This window comes from Bos mutus, chromosome 11 (assembly GCF_027580195.1).
Source record: "Bos mutus isolate GX-2022 chromosome 11, NWIPB_WYAK_1.1, whole genome shotgun sequence".
Taxonomy (NCBI): Eukaryota; Metazoa; Chordata; class Mammalia; order Artiodactyla; family Bovidae; genus Bos; species Bos mutus.
Genome location: NC_091627.1, coordinates 2,334,361 through 2,355,270, shown reverse-complemented (window position 1 = coordinate 2,355,270; position 20,910 = coordinate 2,334,361). Strand labels below are relative to the sequence as shown.

The following is a 20,910-nucleotide window of genomic DNA, read 5'->3' as shown; positions in this document are numbered from 1 at the left end:
GTACGTACAGGACGCAGCCCAGGCAGGAGGCTGCAGGGAAAGGGCTCAGACGACAACGGTCTCTCTGGCGAGGGGACGCTGCTCCCCCTGCCACGTCAAAGCAGACACCCTGACACCCAGGCCCTGCGAACAGCCATTTTCTCTCTGATGGTGTAGCACCCCAAGCCCAGCCCGGCCTGGAAACGCAGCACTCTCCACTTCTGCCCTGGGGAGTGAGGAGGGGGCAGCTGGGGGCGAGATCCTCCCGGGACCCACCTCCCACCACTGAGACTCGGGGTCGCCTCTCAGCAGCTCGATCACATCGCCCGTCTGGAAGGTCAGCGCCGGCTTCGTGGGGGGAGCGGGGTTGCCATGGTAATTCTGCACGGCCACCATCTTGGGACCTGCGGAGGACAGGGCCGGAGAGGCCTGGCTTGGTGACGTCGTCCAAGGCGCCCTTGGCCTCCCTGGCCTTCTCGGACCCCTTGGGGCTCTTGGACGTGGACGGGGCCCTGTCGCGTTCCTCCTTGAAATCTTCCCCTAAGACTCGCATGTCTCTTCCTTAAACATCATAAGTATCAATAAACTATTTATGTGATGAACAGGTTCAGGGTGTCATTTCCATAACGGTAACCTGTTTTTAGAGAGCACTTTATGTGTCTTCCTCCAGACACCGTGGGATCTGTGGCGGAGCGCTGCGTGGAGCAGGAGACCACGCATTCCTCCCGTTAGAGACGGGGGCGGGGTCAACGGCCGACCGAGCCACTGACTGCTCAGGGCTGACACGGGGGCCCGGCTGCGCCCCCCGAGAACTTGTGGGTCTCTCGAGCCCTGCGCTGACTGGCCCAGCCCTGCATGGGCCGCGTCTGCCGGGTCTGGTTCTGACACTGGTGCCCCGGAGGCGGGAACGCGGCTTCTTTGGCCTGTTTGATTGGCTTTCGTGATTGGCTTGGACTTTGCCTGCAGCTCGGGCTGCGTCGAGCCTGACGCTTTCAGTCTCCTTTTGCCCAGTTCAGAGCCACCGGGACACGGGGGACGGGAGAAGCTGGGAGCACAGATATCTGCTCCGTGCGGGGCCTCCAGGCCGCAGCTCAGAGTCTCTCCTGGGCTGAAGGGACCCTGGGCAGGCTGGGCCCTGTCCCCACCCCTGGCGCTGTGTCGATAGAAACTAAGACGCTCCCAGGGGAGGTGGCATGGAGGCGGGAGGGAGATGGGGCCAGAGGGCGCACAGACCCTGGGGGCCCGGAGCTGAGACCTTGGGGCGAAGCCAGCAGCCACCGTGGCTAGGCCCAGGCTCCCAGGGTGACCCCCGACAAGGACGACAGCAGAGAAGGCCCAAGTCCCAGACTCACCTGGCCCCGCTCCAGAGGCATCCTGTGAGGGCAAGGACAGATGACAGTAAGGACGGAAGGCCGCCCAAGCAAGACACCCCCACCCCTACACCCAATGAGAGACGTCAAGGCAGGGGGGACAGAGCAGAGGGACACGTCCTGGACACCCACAGGGACTTGTGACAGTTCCCCCGTGGGACCTCCACCCTCCACCTCAGCGCCCCTCCGCAGCCCCGGGACATTTGTCCTCTTCCCCTTCCCATCCCTGACCACTAACTTCCACCTCCTCCAGGAAGCCTGCCCTGACCACTCCACCCGGGGCTTGTCTTCTCTGGCTGGGGCAGGTCCTGCTGCACACAATAAGTGTGGGGTGTTCGCTCCTCCTGGAGGGCATCTCTGCACCCCACGTAAGAGCCTAAGTGCTGGACTCCATGGCCGGGGAAAGATGTGATGTCCACACCCCATAAGTGAGCTCAGTGACTTCATCTCTGATTAGTTCAAGAAAGGGTGCTACATTGAGTCAGGACGGGAGGGAGGTGGGTGGATGCCTGTGGCGGATCCTAGCACCCACGGCCACCAGCAGGACCTCGGGGAGGCGGCACGGGTGGCAGCTGGGCAGGGGGACAAGCTGTCGGGCCAGGAGGCTGCGCCTGGGGACCCGTTTCTGTGTGGTGACCACAATGGAAAACAAAGGGCCCTCGTAACCAACAGGGCTCTGCGAGCCAGCCTGGCCCCACGGGCCTGAGGGCTGGAATGCTTGGGTCTTTCTGGCTCTGGGCACAGCGCAGCGTGTGGTGCAGGGCAGCAGGAAGGGAACGGTTTTGCGGACTCACCGGGTCTGCAGGAGAACCTGAAACGGAAGCACACGGGGGTCAGAGGGCAAGGGGCCAGGACTGTGGACTGGGGGGCTATCGCCTCACGACGAGAGCCGCTGGGGGCGCCCAAGTGTGCCAGGAGGGGCGCATCAAGGCCCGTGGGCGCAGACAAGGATTGTGGACATGCCCGGCTGGTGACCGTGAAAATCCCTCAGTTACTTCTAACAACAGATTTTGAGCTCTGGTTATGGGGGGCCCATGGGAGAGCCCCCCACGGCCAACAGGTTTCCTGCACGAACCAACTCTGCTCCCAGGCAGCAGCTCCCCAGCCACTGGGCAGAACCCCAGCCCAAAGGGGAGAGAGCCCCCGTTGACTAGTGACGCCCGCCATAGGCCAGGGACAGGAGGCGAGCTACTCTGTCAGCCCACCCGTTCTCACACACGGGCACTCCAGCTTGTCACATGGAAGGTGAACATTCTAGAGATTCTTTTCGCCTGCCCTGGGGTGACCCTAGGGGAGGACACAGTGCCGGGCTGGGCCCCAGCCATCCATCCAGCCGGGCGGCCAACTCCACCGCTGGACAAAGCAAGCGCCACAGCAGCTGACGTGTGGCTGAACGGCCTTCAACACCACCTCACACTCGCGGTCGCAGCCTGCCTTGGGCAGACGCAGGAATCCGACCCTGAAGAGCAGAGGTTAGGGGCATCAGGCACCGGGCAGGCAGGCAGCTGGTGCCCCCAGGGGAGGATTCCTGGGGAGAGGTGCCCTGGGAGGGGCCGGCATCTCCCTGGGACATCCTGGCCCTGGGGGCAGCAGACAGGTAAACCTGCCCGGCCCAGAGGTGGAGCCGAGGAATGTTGCCTGAGACCAGGAGGAAAGATAAGCACGTGGGAGGAAAGGAAGCAGCTTGGACTGTGCAGAGGAGAAAAAGCCAGGAGGGGCTGGGGCAGGGCAGAGACACAGAGAGTGGCCATGTACCTGCCCTTGGGGGACCAGTTCAGTTCAGTTCAGCCGCTCAGTCCTGTCCAACTCCGCGACCCCATGAATCGCAGCACGCCAGGCCTCCCTGTCCATCACCAACTCCCGGAGTTAACGCAGACTCACGTCCATCGAGTCAGTGATGCCATCCAGCCATCTCATCCTCTGTCATCCCCTTCTCCTCCTGCCCCGAATCCCTCCCAGCATCAGAGTCTTTTCCAGTGAGTCAACACTTCACATGAGGTGGCCAAAGTACTGGAGTTTCAGCTTCAGCATCATTCCTTCCAAAGAAATCCCAGAGCTGATCTCCTTCAGAATGGACTGGTTGGATCTCCTTGCAGTCCAAGGGACTCTCAAGAGTCTTCTCCAACACCACAGTTCAAAAGCATCAATTCTTTGGCGCTCAGCCTTCTTCACAGTCTAACCCTCACATCCATACATGACCACAGGAAAAACCATAGCCTTGACTAGACGGATCTTTGTTGGCAAAGTAATATCTCTGCTTTTCAATATGCTGTCTAGGTTGGTCATAACTTTCCTTCCAAGGAGTAAGTGTCTTTTAATTTCATGGCTGCAGTCACCATCTGCAGTGATTTTGGAGCCCAGAAAAATAAAGTCTGACACTGTTTCCACTGTTTACCCATGTATTTGCCATGAAGTGATGGGACCGGATGCCATGATCTTCGTTTTCTGAATGTTGAGCTTTAAGCCAACTTTTTCACTCTCCTCTTCATCAAGAGGCTTTTTAGTTCCTCTTCACTTTCTGCTATAAGGGTCATGTCATCTGCATATCTGAGGTTATTGATACTTCTCCCGGCAATCTTGATTCCAGCTTGTGCTTCTTCCAACCCAGCGTTTCTCATGATGTACTCTGCATATAAGTTAAATAAACAGGGTGACAATATACAGCCTTGACGTACTCCTTTTCCTATTTGGAACCAGTCTGTTGTTCCATGTCCAGTTCTAGCTGTTGCTTCCTGACCTGCATACAAATTTCTCAAGAGGCAGATCAGGTGGTCTGGTATTCCCATCTCTTTCAGAATTTTCCACAGTTTATTGTGATCCACACAGTCAAAGGCTTTGGCATAGGCAATAAAGCAGAAATAGATGTTTTTCTGGAACTCTCTTGCTTTTCCCATGATCCAGGGGATGTTGGCAATTTGATATTTGGTTCCTCTGCCTTTTCTAAAACCAGCTTGAACTTCAGGAAGTTCACGGATCACATATTGCTGAAGCCTGGCTTGGAGAATTTTGAGCATTACTTTACTAGCGTGTGAGATGAGTGCAATTGTCCGGTAGTTTGAGCATTCTTCGGTGTTGCCTTTCTTTGGGATTGGAATGAAAACTGACCTTTTCCAGTCCTGTGGCCACTGCTGAGTTTTCCAGATTTGCTGGCATATTGAGTGCAGCACTTTCACAGCATCATCTTTCAGGATTTGAAGTAGCTCAACTGGAATTCCATCACCTCCACTAGCTTTGTTCATAGTGATGCTTTCTAAGGACCACTTGACTTCACATTCCAGGATGTCTGGCTCTAGGTCAGTGATCACACCATCGTGATTATCTGGGTCGTGAAGATCTTTTTTGTAGAGTTCTTCTGTATATTCTTGCCACCTCTTCTTAATATCTTCTGCTTCTGTTAGGTCCATACCATCTCCGTCCTTTATCGAGCCCATCTTTGTATGAAATGTTCCCTTGGTATCTCTAATTTTCTTGAAGAGATCTCTACTCTTTCCCATTCTGTTGGGGGAACCACGACCTCTTAAAACAAAGCCCAGTGCCCACCAGGGGCTCTCAGAGTCATGGGAAGGATGCTGACAACGTCAGCTTGCGAAAGACACACCCCTGCCTGTCCGGTGAGGCCTCGGCTGTACGTGCGTGTGCTAAGTCACTTCGGTCGTGTCCGACTCTGTGCAACCCCGTGGACGGTAGCCCGCCAGGCTCCTCTGTCCATAGGGTTTTCCAGGCAAGAATACTGGAGTGGGTTGCCGTGCCCTCCTCCTCCAGGGGATCTTCTCAATCCAGGGATCAAACCCGTGTCTCTTACATCTCCTGCATTGGCAGGCGGGTTCTTTCCCACTAGCACCACCTGGGAAGCCCCCAGCTCTAGATACGAAACCCACGCAAACCTAAAGAGGATTGGCATGGGGGGTCTGGAAAAAAAGGAAGAAGGCACGTGATGGCCACCAGCGGTGTTTTTGCCTGGCGTGACCACGAGTTGCTTTTATCTCCTTTACATTCCTCCGCATTTTGTATGAAAGTGGGTATTTAACAATCCGAGGGCAAAGAGAAACAACAAGATTATTTAAAACTTAGAAAGCTAGTCGGGGAATATGCCAAATGCCACCTTCGATTATTTCTTAATACGCTCATAAGAGATGATTATTTTCTTCTTTATTCCATTTCTTCTCTTTTTTTGCCCCTCTATTATTTTTGACAAATAAATATGTTACTTTCAAGACCACAAAAAAAAAGTCAAAAGAAGTGAACCGTCCGGTCTCTCGACATGAAGGACACACGGCCACCAGAGGGCGGTATCCACAGGCAAAGAGGAAAAGCCTCCTTCTCTGGGGCCGGGGGGCCGGCGGCTTCCTCCAGCCTGGAGCAGAGCAGCAGGGCTCCGCTGGGCCAGTATGGGCAGCAGCGGGCTCAGCTGGGACGAGGGGGTCCGGGCTGACCTGTCGGACCCTCCTCCCCGGTCAGGGTCCTGGGCCAGCAGTCGCAGTAAATGAGGAACTGACAAAAACTCTCCTGCTCTGCATGCTGGTATCTTGGGTGATCAGCAGGCCTGGCAAGTGCTGCCGTCTACCTGGAGCGTGTCAGGCCTCTCTGAGCACAGGTCCCCCGGGCGTGGATGGCAGCGTAGCCGCCCTGTCTCATGGGGCCAATGGGGCGGATGAGCCCACGTGAAGCATGGAGCGCGGTGCTGACGCTCAGCACAGGCCCGTGCCCAGATCACACGGGCAGCCAGCCCTTACCACGGCGGCTGCAATCTTTCGGAACCGTCTGAGGCTTCCAGCTGCCATCCAGCAGCTCTAGGCTGGGAACTCCCCCAGCTCATCCCCCAAACCAAGATGATTCAGAGGAGCCTCAGCCTTCCCATCTGACAAATGGGCTCGGGGCCAAGGGGAGCCTTGTGTAATAAATGCTGGGCATGCAGGGGAACCATCTACAAACGGGGCAAGAGAACCGGGGGCCAAGGTGTTCCTCTGTGAAGGGAAATCTCCACGAACTGCCAAGAACATTCTGTGCCCTGGGCCAGGTAGGGGTCCAGGGTCTTAACTGTAGTGTGGCAGAGAAAAGGCAGAAGACATTGAAGGCATTGAAGAGGCAGAGCAAAGCCAGCAAGAGTGAGGTTCGGAGGAGGGCTTGGCCGTGGCGCCCCAGCCGGCTCTCAGGCTGAGCCTGTGTGCCCAGGGGCACATGCCCCCGCCCTGAGCCTCGGTTTCCTCATCTGGTCCCTGTCTTGTGGGGCCACTGTGAGGGATGGGCCGGCCCCTGGGGCTTGTGCCCCATAGGCGGGGTGGGGTCGGTACTCACTGATCTTGCAGGGAGGGGTCACTTCCAGACACTCCTTGTGCGCCCCGACGCCACACTTGGTGCAGAGGTAACCCTGATAGAAAGTACCCCTGTGCCAGGGGAGGGCGGGAGGTGAGGTGAGCCCCGGCCCGCCTGGCCTTGTGCTCCCACTGAGCAGCCAGCCCAGCCCCAGAGCTCCCAGGACCCCCACCCAAACGCACAGCCTGGTGCCGGCCCTCCCCTTGGATGATCCTGGCCTGGCTCTGCAGCTCCTGTGACAGACCCCCTGGGAAAACCGCCTCCCCTCCCCACTGTATCCCAAGCACCGAGGGCCGGCCGAGCCCACACAGACGGGCCGCTCCCCTGGGTCTCTGGGGCCCAGCGCAGCGCTGGCCTAGGGGCGCTGGGCGGTGAGAATGCAGGACGGGGCAGCCCCAGGCGCCCTCGGGGGCCGGGAGCGGGCAGGGCAGGGCCCCCACCTGAGGAACATGCGGCAGGCTTTGCAGTTGGTGGTCTTGTCGAACGTGTACATCTGGAAGCTGTGGTGGTTGGCGTTGGCCTTGTCGGGCTTGATGTTTGACCTGGAGGGAGGGAGAGCGGGTGCCAGGTTCCCTGAGCCCCACTGACACAGGAGCCCCGGAATCAGCTGGGCTCAGGACGCGGCCGGGGGTAGGGGGCCAGGAGGCAGAGCCGGGCGCTGCCAGAACTCCCAGGCCTACCCAGGCACCCTGACGCCCCGGGGAGGGTGGGGGTCCAAGCAGAGGCTTTTGAGAAGTTTCTGAGGGTGACAGTGAAGGGCTGTCTCTGGACAAGGCTTGGGTGTGGGCCAGGGCAACCCCTCGTCACGACTCAGCAAACCCTCTAAGAATGTCACTGAGTGCGAGCCTGAGATGGAAAAATCTAAATGAATCGCGAGCTCACAGTGGGTCACCTCAAATGTCACGGGGGCTGCACCCGTGTCTGCAATTCACCAGAGCGAGTCCACCAGCAGACGCTCCAGGACAGGGCGGAGGCGGGGGAGGGGGCTTCAGGACAGGGTGTGGGGGGCGGGGGCTCCAAGACAGGGCGGGAGGTGGGGGGCTCCAGGACGGGGGCGGGGTGGGCAGGGGGTTCCAGGACAGGGCGGGGAGGAGATGGGGGGCGGGGGCTTCAGGACAGGGCGGGGAGGGGGGGAGGGGGGAGGGGGTTCCAGGACAGGGCGGGGAGGGGAGGGGGGAAGGCGGCTCCAGGACAGGGTTGGGGGGTGGGGGCTCCAGGACAGGGTGAGGGGTGGGGGGGGAGGGGGCTCCAGGAAAGGGCGGGGAGGGGGCAGGGGGACAGCGTGTGACAGAGCAGCTCAAGGTGTGAATGCAGGAGCCTGGGCATTTACCACGACATTTTTGGATAAATACTTGAAATTTTTCACAATAGAATATGGGGAGAAAATTACAGCCCCTGGAAGCTGCGGGACTCACCGCCTGGCTGCCACCTCCTCTGACGTGCCTCATGTGGGACCCTGTTTGAGCCTCCCAATAACCCCAGAACCAGCATCGCCCTTCCACCAGGAGGGGAGGCGAGTGCACCTGCCCCGAGGCCCCAGGCCCAGCCGCCCAGGCCTCAAGGTGTGATGTGGCCGGGGACCCCCGTGACCAGCTTTCTCTGTGGGACAACTAGGGCTCCTCCTGGATTTCACAGACAAATGGTTCTGGGGCTTTCCTCAAAGGTGACCATCCGCAGCCTGGAAGGCCCCAAGGACCCAGGTCACCATGAGTCCGTCTGGCATCATGGCCGTTCCTGGCCACTCGCTGCCCAGCCAGACAGGTGTGGGAGGCTCGGCTCCGGGGGCTCTGGCTGCTGGTAGATTAAGGATCAAGAATGCCACCCAGGGAAGGGGACTGGCTTCACCCAGGGCGACAGAGACAGGCTGAGCCTCCGGTCACTTGAAGGACCTCTCATCTGAGAAGCCCACACGGGGCCAGCCACCCGCACACCCCTGCCGTGGCAGACTCACATGGCCATCTCAAACTGCTCCATCCACTTCCTCTTCATGTCCTCTGTCTTGCAGAAAAACTGGAAGCCTTGCTTGCCTTGCAGGTGAATGAGATAGAAGCCGTAGGACCACTGCGGGGAGACGGGAGCATGCTTGAAACAGGCGCAGGCATGCACGCGCGTGCCCTCTAACGAGATGTCCCAGGGCCCCTCCAGGATGGCGGCCCACCCACTTCCACTCCCTAAATGTGATGCCAGAAAAACTCACTGGTCTGAAGTAGGGCAACCGAAAACACACAAAAAAAGGCAGAGGCGGCCATGGGCCACGGGAGCAAAGCCGGCCCAGCCTGCCTAGCCCTTGGCCACCACCAGGCTGGCCCAGTGCTCGGGGCCTCCGGAGGGAACCAGGAAGAAGGGTTTGGGAAATATGAGCCCGTTTGTGTCAGAAAAGCTAGAGAGGAAAAGGAAAAGAGAGCAAGACGGAAAGAAGAAAGAGAAGATGGCAGAGAGGAGACAAAACCCCCCAGCTCTGAAAGCACCCTGTCTTCAACCTCCAGGGACCGGAGTGCGGGAGGCAGGGGGCGTCACTTCACACCCTCAACTGCAGACAGATCTGTGATCATCAACATGTGTCGTCTCATAAGCCAGAGGCCAAGGCGAGGCCGAGGGAATGCCATGAGCTCGCCTGGCTCAGGCCCACCCAGAGCCCCCAGACCCACCCGGAGCCCTCAGACCCCAACCCTGGAGCCCCTAGACCTCACTCCTGTAGTTCCCAGATCCCACCTGGAGCCCCAGACCCCACCCCCAGAGCCCCCAAACCCCACCCAGAGCCCCCAGACCCCACCCCGAGAGCGCCCAGGCCCCACTCCTGGCTCAGGGAAGAGCTGTCAGCACCAGGCCCAGATGCACGAAGTCGGTGAGCAGCAGGGCGCTGGGGGCTTACCATCTTCCCGTGAGACTAGGCAGCATGAGGAGAGGAAAGGAAAAGGGGAGATGAGGTAATCAAGGAGCCTGGCCCAGCCCCGCGTCGGTGACCACAGCTCAGCACACAGCCCACACCAAGTGCCCTGGGACAGGGCAGCCAGGGCAAGGCCCTCCTCCCAGAGGGGAAGGCGACAGGCTGCACTCAGGGCGGATAGTGGGGTGCATCCTCAGCCCTGAGCCTGGGAGGAGCTACTGCTTTCTACCTGTAAGCTCGAGAGTCCAGGCTCTTTAGCACTTTGGTTCCCTGCACCCCCCACCCAGCCCAGGGCTGCACCTGCTAGGTGCTCAGCAGAAGCTTTGGCAGAGCAGCCCTGAACCAGAAGGAGTCATGGCCCCACCCCCAGCAGTCATGGCTCCTCCTTCATCCATCATGGTCCCGCTTTCATCCCTCATGGCCCCGCCTTCATCAGTCATGGCCCCGCCCTCAGCAGTCATGGCCCCTCCCCCAGCAGTCATGGCCCCTCCCCAGCAGTCATGGCTCCTCCTTCATCCATCATGGTCCCGCTTTCATCCCTCATGGCCCCGCCTTCATCAGTCATGGCCCTGCCTTCATTCCTCATGGCTCCACCCCCAGCGGTCATGGCCCCTCCTTCATCACGCATGGCCCCGCCTGCATCAATCATGGCCCCTCCCCAGCAGTCATGGCCCCTTCCTCATCAGTCATGGCCCCGCCTTCATCCGTCATGGCTCCGCCTTCATCCCTCATGGCCCCGCCTTCATCCATCATGGTCCCGCTTTCATCCCTCATGGCCCCTCCCCAGGACTCATGGCCCCTCCCCAAAAGTCATGGCTCCTCCTTCATCAGTCCTGGGCCCTCCCAGCAGTCATGGCCCCGCCTTCATTCCTCATGGCTCCACCCCCAGCGGTCATGGCCCCTCCTTCATCACGCATGGCCCCGCCCCAGCAGTCATGGCCCTTCCTCATCAGTCATGGCCCCGCCTTCATCCCTCATGGCCCCGCCTTCATCAGTCATGGCCCCTCCCCCAAAGTCATGGCCCCTCCTCATCAGTCATGGCTCCGCCTTCATCAGTCATGGCCCTTCCTGCACCAGCCCACAGCCCCGTCTGAACATCAGAGTCTGACAGCCATAGGAAGACCCATCCAGAGCTTTCATCCAAAGTGGGAGGGCTGGGGAGGGGCAGAAGTGTTTCTTGCTGCACGGGCACAGGGGCTGGAGCCAGGCCGCCGATGCCTAAGGCTGGACTCTACCAGAGGCCTCGGGCAGGGCCCCCACTCAGCGTCCTCACTGGAGCGCTGGGATCTGGATTTGGGGCCCCCGCCCCAACCCCAGGAAAGACTCAGACGAGAGACCAGGGAGGTGCTGGGCCTGACAGAGTGGCTAGAGGCCGGCCCGCCCACCAACCACCCTTTGTCCGGCCACCCCACGACGCCTCCCTCAGCGGGGTCAGCGCCTGCCCCTGGCCCAGCCCCAGCGGGGCCCACCTTCTTGACGTCCTTGTTGTTCATGGGGTCGTCGGTCATCTTGTGGAAGAGCAGCTCTATGATCTCCTTCAGCTCGTAGCTGTAGCCCCTCCTCTTGCAGACGATGACCACCTTGTCAAACAGGAACAGGTACCTGCCCGGCAGCACGGCCAGGGACCCATCAGCTTGGCCAGCTGGGCTCTGAGGTCACGTGACAGCCAGGGGCGCCTGGGTGGGCGGCAGGAGGGCTGTTCCCTCCCCGAGCCTGAGCCCGTCCCCCTGGCTAACTCTGACCCCTCAGCCAGGCCTCAGCTCCCAGATACACCTCCTCCAGGAAGCCCACCTACACCTCTTCCAGGAAGCCCACCTAGGCTCCTGCCCCAGAGGCCCGAGGTGCTTATGGGCTCCTCTGCCCCTCAAGTTGGCCTTCCTCGCAGCACTGGCCTCCGACGGTCACTCCCACTGACATGTGCATTGCTCACTGGACTGGGAGCCCTGTGGGGGCAGGGCTCATATCTGCTGTGACCCCGGCCACGGTCCCAGACCTGGGACATGGCAGGTATGAGAGGAAGGCTGAACACACTAGGGCCGCGCCAGCTCACCAGGGGCTTTCCTGTGCCCCACCCGGCACTCCTGACCGTCCCTTTGGCAAAGAACTCACACAGCCACCCCTAGGAGCCTCCGGCTGGCCCCCAGCCCCGTGCAGTGCCAGCCACGGGCAGGGCAGCCAGTGGCCGTCGCTCTCAGAGAAGGAAGAAAGCACTTAGAATGGAGCAACCCGAAACTGAATTCACAGGAAAAGCTGTTTCCAGACCTGCGAGGGCGTGGGGTGCCCCCGGGGCGGGGCATCTGACTCGGGGTGCGCCAGCCCGGGGCCCGCTCCGCTCACCTGTCTTGCTTGGTGTGGTTGACTATGGACCGGACCTTCAGCTCCCCGTCGATCTTCGGTCTCCCGAATTCCTCCAGTTTCACTTGCTGGGAAAGAAAGGAGAAGGCCATGAGCCCAGGAGCCAGAGTGCGTTCCCTACGTGGAGAGAAACGCAGGTGGGCACATGCCCAGGGCGGCCGTTTCCCACGGAAACCGAAGGCGGGGGCCGTGGGAGACCAGCCCTGCGGTTCCTGGCTGCTGCTGAGGATGGAGCGGGGAGGGGAGGCTGGGGAGGAACTGGGCCTGAGGCCCCCACTCTGGACTCCCCCCAGCTCTGCGGCAACAAAGGGCGATTGACGGGGGGCTCACGGTAACAGGCCGCTGTTGTGTGGCGCCCGAGTGGAAACCTGGTGGGGAAAGCCAGACGCCCAACCCGGAGAAACCGAATCAAAAAGAGAACAAAGAGCGCTTATCAGACGGAGGGCAGGCGGGGCGGGGGTCCTGCCTGTGGTTCACTTGCCACAGGAAGAGCCTCGGAGTCACAGCCCTCTCTCTGGTTTGCAGGGATTTCAGTTTCGTTTTCCGCCTGGTTTGTACCTCTCTGCTTTGATTCACAAGAGACCGCTCTGGACAGGGTGCCCTGCGCCCGTCTACGCCGACAGATAAAGGAGGGGATGCTGCAAAGTGCTCTGGGCCAGCTAGCCCAGAGTTACGATGGAGGCTCTCAGGATCTTCTTCCAGAGTTTTCTGTTTTCCAGAAGCTTCCAGAGCACGACTGAGCGTGCATTGTGGGGGCTTCCCTGGTGGCTCAGTGGTAAAGAATCCACCTGCTCATGCAGGAGACAAGGGTTCGATCCCTGGTCCGGGAAGATCCCACATGCTTCGGAGCAACTAAGCCCGCGTTCCACAACCACTGAGCCTGTGCTCTAGAGCCCAGGAATCGCAACCGCTGCGGTCCTCAAGCCCCGGGCCCGGGCCCCAAAGCCAGAGAGGCCGCCCCAGTGAGAAACCCTAACTAGAGAGCAGCCCCCGTTCACCGCAACCAGAGACAGCCTGTGCGGCAAACTGAGGGCCAGCACAGCCGAAAATAAAAATAAATACGATTCTAAAAGAAAATAAAAAAGTGCAGCATTGGTGTGACGCAGGGTGGGACCAACACCCCGATCAGACGCAGAGACTTCAGGTCTCATCTCCAAAGTGCAGGAAGACAGGCGCTAGGTCCACCTGCTCGGACGGGGTCCAAGGAAAACCACACGCCTGCTCACCTGCTGTTTAATCTTTGCTATTTAATGAGCAAGAACTGCCCGTACGTGAAAACTTAAAAATAAAAGCCGCTGCATTACAAAAGTAGTGCCCGTCCATCCATCGAAAACATCTGACACTCAGAGGGGATGACGGACAGGCCAGGCCCCACCGGGCACTGACACCACCGCCAACAGCCTGGCACAGTCGCCCTTGACCTCCTCTGCCCTCTGACAGGAGAGAAAAATCAGTCGAGTCATAACGCTGTCTGGTAACTTCTGTTTTCTCTGCGGATGACACGTGGTTTTCACACCCCATGTCTGCACAGGCAGTCCCGTCTGGGCTCTTCTGACCCTGGTGGGGTAGCCCGGGGATCTGCCCTAGACAGCCACTCCCCGAGACCCTGTAAGTTCAGGGACCAGGAGGTGAAAATGTGTGCAAACCAGTGGTTTGTGGCCAGGGTGATTCTGCACCCAGGGGCATCTGGTGACGTCTGGAGGTGTGTGTGGTGGTCATCACTTGGGCCCCCAAAGCACGGGGTTCTACCGGCATTGAGTGGCTAGAGACCAGGGGTGCAGCCCACCATCCTATGACACACAGGACAGACGCCCCCACCACGAGTGGCTGGCTGCAGGTGTCAGCAGTGCCTAGATGGAGAAACCCCGGCTAAATGTCCCGCAGACTGTGCGAGGCCGGCACTCGCAGACACGGTTGGGCGGGGGCAACACCGGTCTGCTTCCTGGGATGGCCCGTCTCCCCTCCCGGCAGGACAGCATGCTTCACCCAGCGCCCGAGGCTTAGCCTCTGACGGAGCCAGGGATCAGGTCCCGTGAGGCATCACCCTGCTAGAGGCCAAGGTGGAGAGGAGAATCCAGGGCAGCTCCTGGACAGGGTGACCAAACCCTCTCCACTGTCCCTCCCAGGGACCGCAAACGGGGGTGGCCAGGGGGCCTGGACCAAGAGGAGCCACAGCACCCCAGAAGCCGCATCCTCCCTTTGGACCCAAGAGAGTCCTGGTCCAGGCCAGGCAGGGAGGGCAGGGCGTCACGAGCGTCCTTCCCCTCAGGCCCCGCCCCTCAGCCAGCGGCCACCTTTGCCACAGGGCACCCAGGCCAGCCAGGGTGCACAGTCCGGCAGTTCAAGGTCAAACTCAGCTCCAGAAGCTGCTCTCCTCTCTCAGCGGGCAGCACGGGGCACGGCTGCACCTGCCTCCATGACCCAACAGGCAGTGTGCGGTCACCCTTGTGCTTATTCAGTGTCAAGATTGTGAAAGTAATGTTTAGAAATTATATCTATATCTACAGAGAGAGAGACGGTCACAATTATCTCCACGCTTTGGGCAGTCAACTCACCAAGTTTTCTATAGAGCTCTGAAATTCGCTGATTTTCTTCAGGGTCTCTTTGTCCCGTTTAACTTCATTTATGTACATGGCCAAGTCCTGGGGCACAACAGAGGTGGGGAGGGGGTTAGCAGGCCCATGCTGGGCACTGTCCGAGGGCCGGACATTCCCGGAGCACTGTCCCCTGTTCCCAGAGGAGACTGGGCCTCAAAGTGATGCAGCGTGAGAAGCGACACCCACTTGACAAATAAGTAAGACCGGAAAGGTGCAGCCCATTGGCGGGCCGCGAAACCCCCCATAGACCAGAGTGGCTCCTTTCTAACGTCATTAGGCCCCCTTCTTGGTCCGAGAGGAAGAGAGCAGCCAAGGAGACTTGGGCCAGCCCGCTCCTTGTGGAGCAAGGGCAGCTCTGGGCCTGGCCATCCACGCGCTGCGGCCTCCCAGAGGTCCCCAGGGGGCACTGCCTACTGCGCTCCAGCAGGCCGAGGGGGCAGGCACCCAGAGCCTGGGGTGGGGTCCAGGAGGCGGGCAGTGGGTGGGTAGGGGGCGAGAGCCTACTTCAGGCTCCCCTCCAGTGGCCCCTGCCCCAGAAGCCCACCGGCAGGGCAGGTTCCGAGACCTGAAGGCAGGACAGTGAACCGTCCAGCCCCTGCGGCCTCCATGGCCCCCACGGCCTAGAGCAAGGCTCTCCAGGACGACAGGCCGCTAAGAGGACCTTTTGACACAGACCGCCCACCACGGGGCACGGAAGCCAGCGAAGGGCCGGGCCTCCCGGGAACACGGCTTTGTAAAGATGGAGAATGCATACGGCACTGCCCGGTGACCTGGGCAAAGTTCAGCCCCAGACAACGCACAGATGAGAAAGGACGGAGCCCCCGCGGGAGCCTGCCTGGAAACGGGGTGCATCAGAGGCCAGGCACTGCGGGCGGCGGGAGCCACGGGCTGGCTCTGAGTGGGGAGGGATGGAGCCGGGCTCTCCTTTCAGTGTGGAGCTGCTCAGCGGCTTCTGTGGACAGAGCGGGCAGGGGAGAGGCAGTGTGGCTCGGGGTGGGGGGGACATTTCAGAAGCAGCTGCCACAGGGCTCGACAGACGGAACCACGGGGCCAGGCAGCCCACAACCGAGTCCGCTGCCTGGGTTCTGCTGACGGTAGCCGTGGACAGTCAGAGAGGCAGGAGAGGAGGAACGGAGCCCCGGGGGAGTCGCTGCGGGCCCCCCTGCACACACACATGGCCCCTCTGCCCTTGGTGGGTCTCATCCACCATCCTGCCCCCTCCTGTGTCTCCTGCCACCCCAGGAAAATCCACGTCTCCGGTCACAGAGGGCAGGTTGTTTGTTAGCCCAGGTCCGGTCCAAGTCAGCAGGCCTGGCCCGGAAAGCCCTGTCTGCCCGGCCTCTCCCCTGCCTCGGTGACCCACCTGCATGGCCTCCAGCGCTTCTTTGAGCTGCTGCCTCTCCGGCCGGTCGGTGGAATGGCTCAGAAGTTCCTGGAGGGGCGGAGGGCACCGGGTCACCACCCAGGGCCTGGGCCCGCCCCCTACCCAGTGCCAGGTGTGCACAGGGAGCCAGCCCCCCGCCCCCGGACAAGGCCCCCGCGCACCCTCCCCCAGGCTCTGGTCTGACTGCCCAACTCCAGACCGATGGCAAGTCCACCCCCAGGGGATACATGGCTTTGAGGCAAGCTGTCCCCAACTCTCATGGATAAAGAGAGGGACGTTAAGATAGCACAAAGCCAGGAGCTGAGCAGAAAGGGGAGCTGTGGACTCACTGAGGAGCCTCGCCCCGCACCTCGCGGAGACTTGCCATCCCCCCAGCAGCCTGTCTGTCCTGAAGGGCTTCCTGTTCTCCTGACTACAGGAAGGCCACGGGCTGGGTTAAGAGTCCAGCCCCCGGAGCTCTTACTTCTGGCCTGAGGATGCTTTTCTGTCTCCCGTTTCATTTTCTCTTACTGATCCGAATCGTAATGTTCCCTGTGTATTAACTGACAAATACTCGTAATACATATAAATTACTACATAGCTCCTGATACTTATCTTACAGTTTTTTGTTTTGTTTTGTTTGGCTTGCTCCTCTTGGCATATGGGCTCTAAGTTTCCCGAGCAGGGATCAAACCCCCGGGCCCCCTGCACTGGGAGTGAGCAGTCTTAGCCACCGGACCACCAGGGAAGCCTGTTTTACAGCTTCTGGGCAGTTGGCATGGACTGTTTTCCGCTGCTTGTTCGTCTGTCAGTCTGGCCCGTCTGTGGGCTCCACCGCACACCCTGGGCTCTGTGGGCCCTGACCCGCTCCGGCCCGTCTCACCTTGAGGAGCAGGTGGTATTTGAGTACCCTCTGCATGGGGACCACCAGCAGGTCCTGCAGCTTGAACTTCCCGTCCTGGACCTTCAGGGTGCATTCCTGGGTGTCGGGGGAGCAGCAAGTGGATTTAGAGCATCCCTGCTCAGGGCTGCCAGACCCCAGCACCCCCACCTCCCAGCCTGGGGAGGAGGGCAGACCCAAGCCCTGAACTACATCTGGGTGTCCAGTGCGTCTCCGGTCAGGCTCCCAGACACCCTCCCCACACCCACTGTGTGCAGAGGGCAAGGGGCCTGCCGCCCCTCACAGCCTCAGGTCTGCAGTGGCCACCTGGAGGTGGATTCCGAGCGACCCCTGGCCTGGGATCTACCCGAGATGCTCAGGGGAGCCAGCTCACGCTAAGGGGGGACCACCCTCAGGAATGAGGGCTCTCAGGGGCTGCCTGGATACACAGGGGTATCAGGCCTCTCCAATGGGCATGTCACTTCCCAACACTGCGGGAGAAAGGGGACATGCCACCAGGATTCACCCTGGAAACCATCCGAGCAGCCAGATACAACCCAGGAAGCCCCGTCTCTGTGAACCGCCTGCTGCCCAAATGTGGCAGAGGCCTGGAGAGGAGCTCACGTCGGGGGCTCAAGGCGGGTGAGACTTGCAGGGCTGGGAGACTCCACGGCTCCCAGCAAACGTCCATCACCTGGGGCCCCCTCAGGGTCCAAACAGACCAGGGTCAGGGATCAGTCGTAGCCCCCCACTAAGCCAGGTCTGGTCCTGGGGCCCTGCCACAGCTGCACCAGGGGACTCAGGCTGGGCCAGGGCCAGGGCCAGTGATTTCCCCTGCCTACTCTCAGGGGAAAGGAAACACTCATTGGTCAAAAACATCTACAAACATGTCACGTCACTGCCCCGTCCCCACCTTTCCAGGAAATGGGCAAGAGACCAGGGATGGGCAGGCCCGGGCGGGAAGCCCCCAGTACCTCGACTTTCTGTCTGAAGTCCTCCCTGCTGGCCAGGAGCTGGTTCAGTGTGTTCTGGGCGTGCTCCATGTGACTGCAATACTCCCCATAGATTAGGAGCCTGGGTGGTGGACACACACACACACAGAGACAGACACACACAGAGAGACACAGAGACACACGCAGAGAGTCACAGAGACAGACAGACACACACAGAGACAGACACACAGACACACACAGACACAGACACACACACACACACTTGGTGTGAGTCTTCTGCTTTCATGACAAGCCATAGGTCTCTCCCCACGACAGCTCCTCACGAGTTCTCTCCGTGAGGCTGTGTTCCCTCCCTTCCCTGCCCCGGAGGAGGGCTGCCAACCACGGGGGAAACGGGCACCCGCCTTCCCCAGACCTTTCTACTCCAATGATTTGCTATTAAACTCAGAGTTTTCACATGAAAGCTGATTAAGACCCTTCATCTCTGGAAGCGATCAGGGGCTGGAGACCCAGAGATCTCTGTGCAAGCTGTGCTGGTCTGTAAGGCAGGGCTGCCCCACATCGAGGGAAGGCTACATGGGCAGCGAACGCCCTGCCCGTAGCCCAGCGGGCACTGCCCACATTGGCGGGCACAGCTCCTCAGCAGCCCCGACTCCCCGGGCCCTGCAGACCTGCTTCTGAGCACCTGGAGCCCAGAGCCCCCGAGCGGCCAGCCTTGGGGAGCCCCCTTACCTTCCGCACTCCCCCGGCTCACTCAGCCCGAGGTTCTGGCAGACAAATGGTGTGGACAGCAGGTCCCAGCCCTGTTTTCCTCACCGCACGCCCCTCACATCAGCCAGTACAGCTGCGGCCTTCCCCAGCCAGAAAACTTCTACTCATCCATCGAAACCCTGCCTTACCACTTCCTGCAGTGTCCCCACCCCTCCGCACCCCGTCCTCCAGCCTGGTGGAGTCCACAAAGGAGACGGGGCCCCCTGCCCGCCACCAGCTCTGAGCTCCAGGCACGGGTCTCCCTCCTCCCCACGTGCCAGCATGCAGCCTGGAGCCCCGGCCGGCACGGCCTGCACAAGGCCCTTACATACTCGGCTGTGAGTAGCCATGTGCATCCGTAAACAGGTGACAAGAGAAATCTGACCACGGCCACTTTCAGCAAAGACCAAGAGACATACCCAGGCCTGCTCTCAGACTCACTTACACACCACACTTAGGCTCTGGGAGGTGATCAGACTCCTAAGGTCACCAGCAAGGGAGTGGCCGGGCCGGATCCCACAGCAAATCCAGAACCCACGTGGCTCCCGAGCCCAGTCTCCCCAGCCCCGTGGGGAGGCCTCTTCTGAGTCCAACAGCCAGCACCCCAGGGCCACCCCCACCCGCTACCCAACTGTAGAGCAGAGCTGTGGCTACACACACCCGCCGCCTCCAACCACAGCTGGCCCCACTGAGATGGGAGGGGAACTGCCCAGGGACTCAGCTGACTGGCCAAAGTGCTCTGTCCTGGGTGGGACAGCAGTCCCCAAAGGCATGTCCACCAGGGGCCTCAGGATGTGACCCTGGAAACAGGGTCTCTGCAGATGTAATCACAGCCCACAAGGTCACGGTCAGATCACGCCAGACTAGGGTGGGCCCTGCATCCGAGGACAAGGTCCTTGTAAGAGAGGGAAGGACCCAGAGACACAGAAAGAAGCCGAGTGAGCATGGAGAACAGACCGGGGGCTGTGGCCACAAGCCAACAACATCTGGGGCCCCCGGGCGCTGGAAGCGTCAGGGAGGCCCCTCCCCGCAGCCTCCAGAGAGAGCAGGCCCAGAGAGACCGGTTTTGGACACTAGCCTCCAGGCCTGAGAAAGAATTACATTTCTGATGTGTTAAGCCTCCAAGTTTGTGGGAATTTGTGACAACAGCCCCTGGGACACTCATGCTGACCCCTTGGCCCTCCGTCCACACCACGACGACGTCCGATCACCAGCCCCAGGCCAGGTTCCCTGGGCTGTGGAGTCTGGGGGCGGTTTGACTTCCTTGAAAATCCAGAGAAACCGACAGGATGTTCTGTGTCTGTTGGAGGAAGTCGGTGAAGGAAGTGAAGTTGATGGGCCTTCATTCGAACCATAAAAATCTACTGCTGTTGAGTGAAAGTCTCTGAAACGGGGAAGCAGAGCGACGCGGGCAGGGAGGGCTTCGTAGCTCACGGTCTCTCGGGGGGCCTGGGACACCCAGAGAAGGCGGCCTCCTCTGACCCGGCCTGACGCACCCTCGCCGGACACTGCTCGGGACACGACGTCTGTCCCAGTGCAGGAGCGACCCAGAGGACCCGGCGCTCTCGTCAGGGAGGAAACGGACTGGTTTGTCTCTAACGTGGCCTCCTCCTCCCTAACATCTGTCCCCACTGACTGCGGCCAGAGCGCCAGACCGTCCCCTGAGCGCGCGCCGTCATCTTTCCGGCCTCCCTTTCCTGAGCCGGCTGATGTCTGTCAGCGGCTCCATGTGGCTCTCCACCGGGGCTGTGCTGTTTACCCCGGAACGTTCGGTTGCAGCCCCATAAACGGAAGCGCGCAGGCGTCTCCCAGGACTGAGGGCCCAGTTCCTCACTGCGTCACTTCTGCCGCAGCGCACACGACCCCAAACGCTCAGGGCACCGGGGACAGGCCCCGGGACACGGGACACGCTAAACCCCCGCACGCCCAAGCTCCCTCTCCCGCCCTCAGCTCCCCGATCTGGGAAGGGAGATGTGGAGAGACTCAGAAGTCTGGCCTTTCCAGCTGAGGGTCCAGGGCAGCCCTCCAGACAGGGCGGCCACGCGAACCCCTGTGGGGGCTCTAGGAGGGTACGAGAGGGCCGTCCCCATGCAGGATCACCCAACCTCAGGCTTTGAGACAAGAGGTCCCCAGAGACACTGCCCCCGTGAATGGAGATCACAGTCAGGGCACAGCACCGTCCCCCTAACATTGGAGCCAGCAGAAGCCACAGGGCATGGAAGCCCTCACCCGCCCAGGACCCCTCTCCAGACGCTCATGGAAACTCCCGGGGTCCTGGGCAAGGGGGACCTGCCTTTCTGAATGACATCCTCCTCGCAGCACTTACGCAAAGCCCCACAGGGAGTCCCTTCTAAAAGCCTGGACTCCTGCCCTCCCACTGGGCCACCAGCTCCCCGGGGCCCATCTGGCCCAAGCCTCTGACCCACCAGAAGTCGGGCTCTGGGCTGCCTCGGTCAGCCTCAG

General features: G+C 60.5%; 1 protein-coding gene across 5 annotated transcripts in view; it reads right to left on the bottom strand.

Annotated features, from left to right (window-relative positions):
- VAV2 (vav guanine nucleotide exchange factor 2) overlaps positions 1–20,910 on the bottom strand; it is a 187,295-nt gene that overhangs the window by 14,819 nt on the left and 151,566 nt on the right. For all 5 annotated transcript variants that reach the window (XM_070378687.1, XM_070378684.1, XM_070378688.1 and 2 more), the window contains 12 exons: positions 17,719–17,818; positions 16,748–16,843; positions 15,865–15,933; positions 14,460–14,546; positions 11,887–11,972; positions 11,019–11,151; positions 8,614–8,723; positions 7,103–7,204; positions 6,645–6,733; positions 2,144–2,160; positions 1,332–1,353; positions 256–383 (listed from right to left, as the gene is read on the bottom strand). In XM_070378687.1, the coding sequence (XP_070234788.1) occupies positions 256–383; positions 1,332–1,353; positions 2,144–2,160; positions 6,645–6,733; positions 7,103–7,204; positions 8,614–8,723; positions 11,019–11,151; positions 11,887–11,972; positions 14,460–14,546; positions 15,865–15,933; positions 16,748–16,843; positions 17,719–17,818 (1,039 nt within the window). The remainder of the gene's footprint in view (positions 1–255; positions 384–1,331; positions 1,354–2,143; positions 2,161–6,644; positions 6,734–7,102; positions 7,205–8,613; positions 8,724–11,018; positions 11,152–11,886; positions 11,973–14,459; positions 14,547–15,864; positions 15,934–16,747; positions 16,844–17,718; positions 17,819–20,910) is intronic.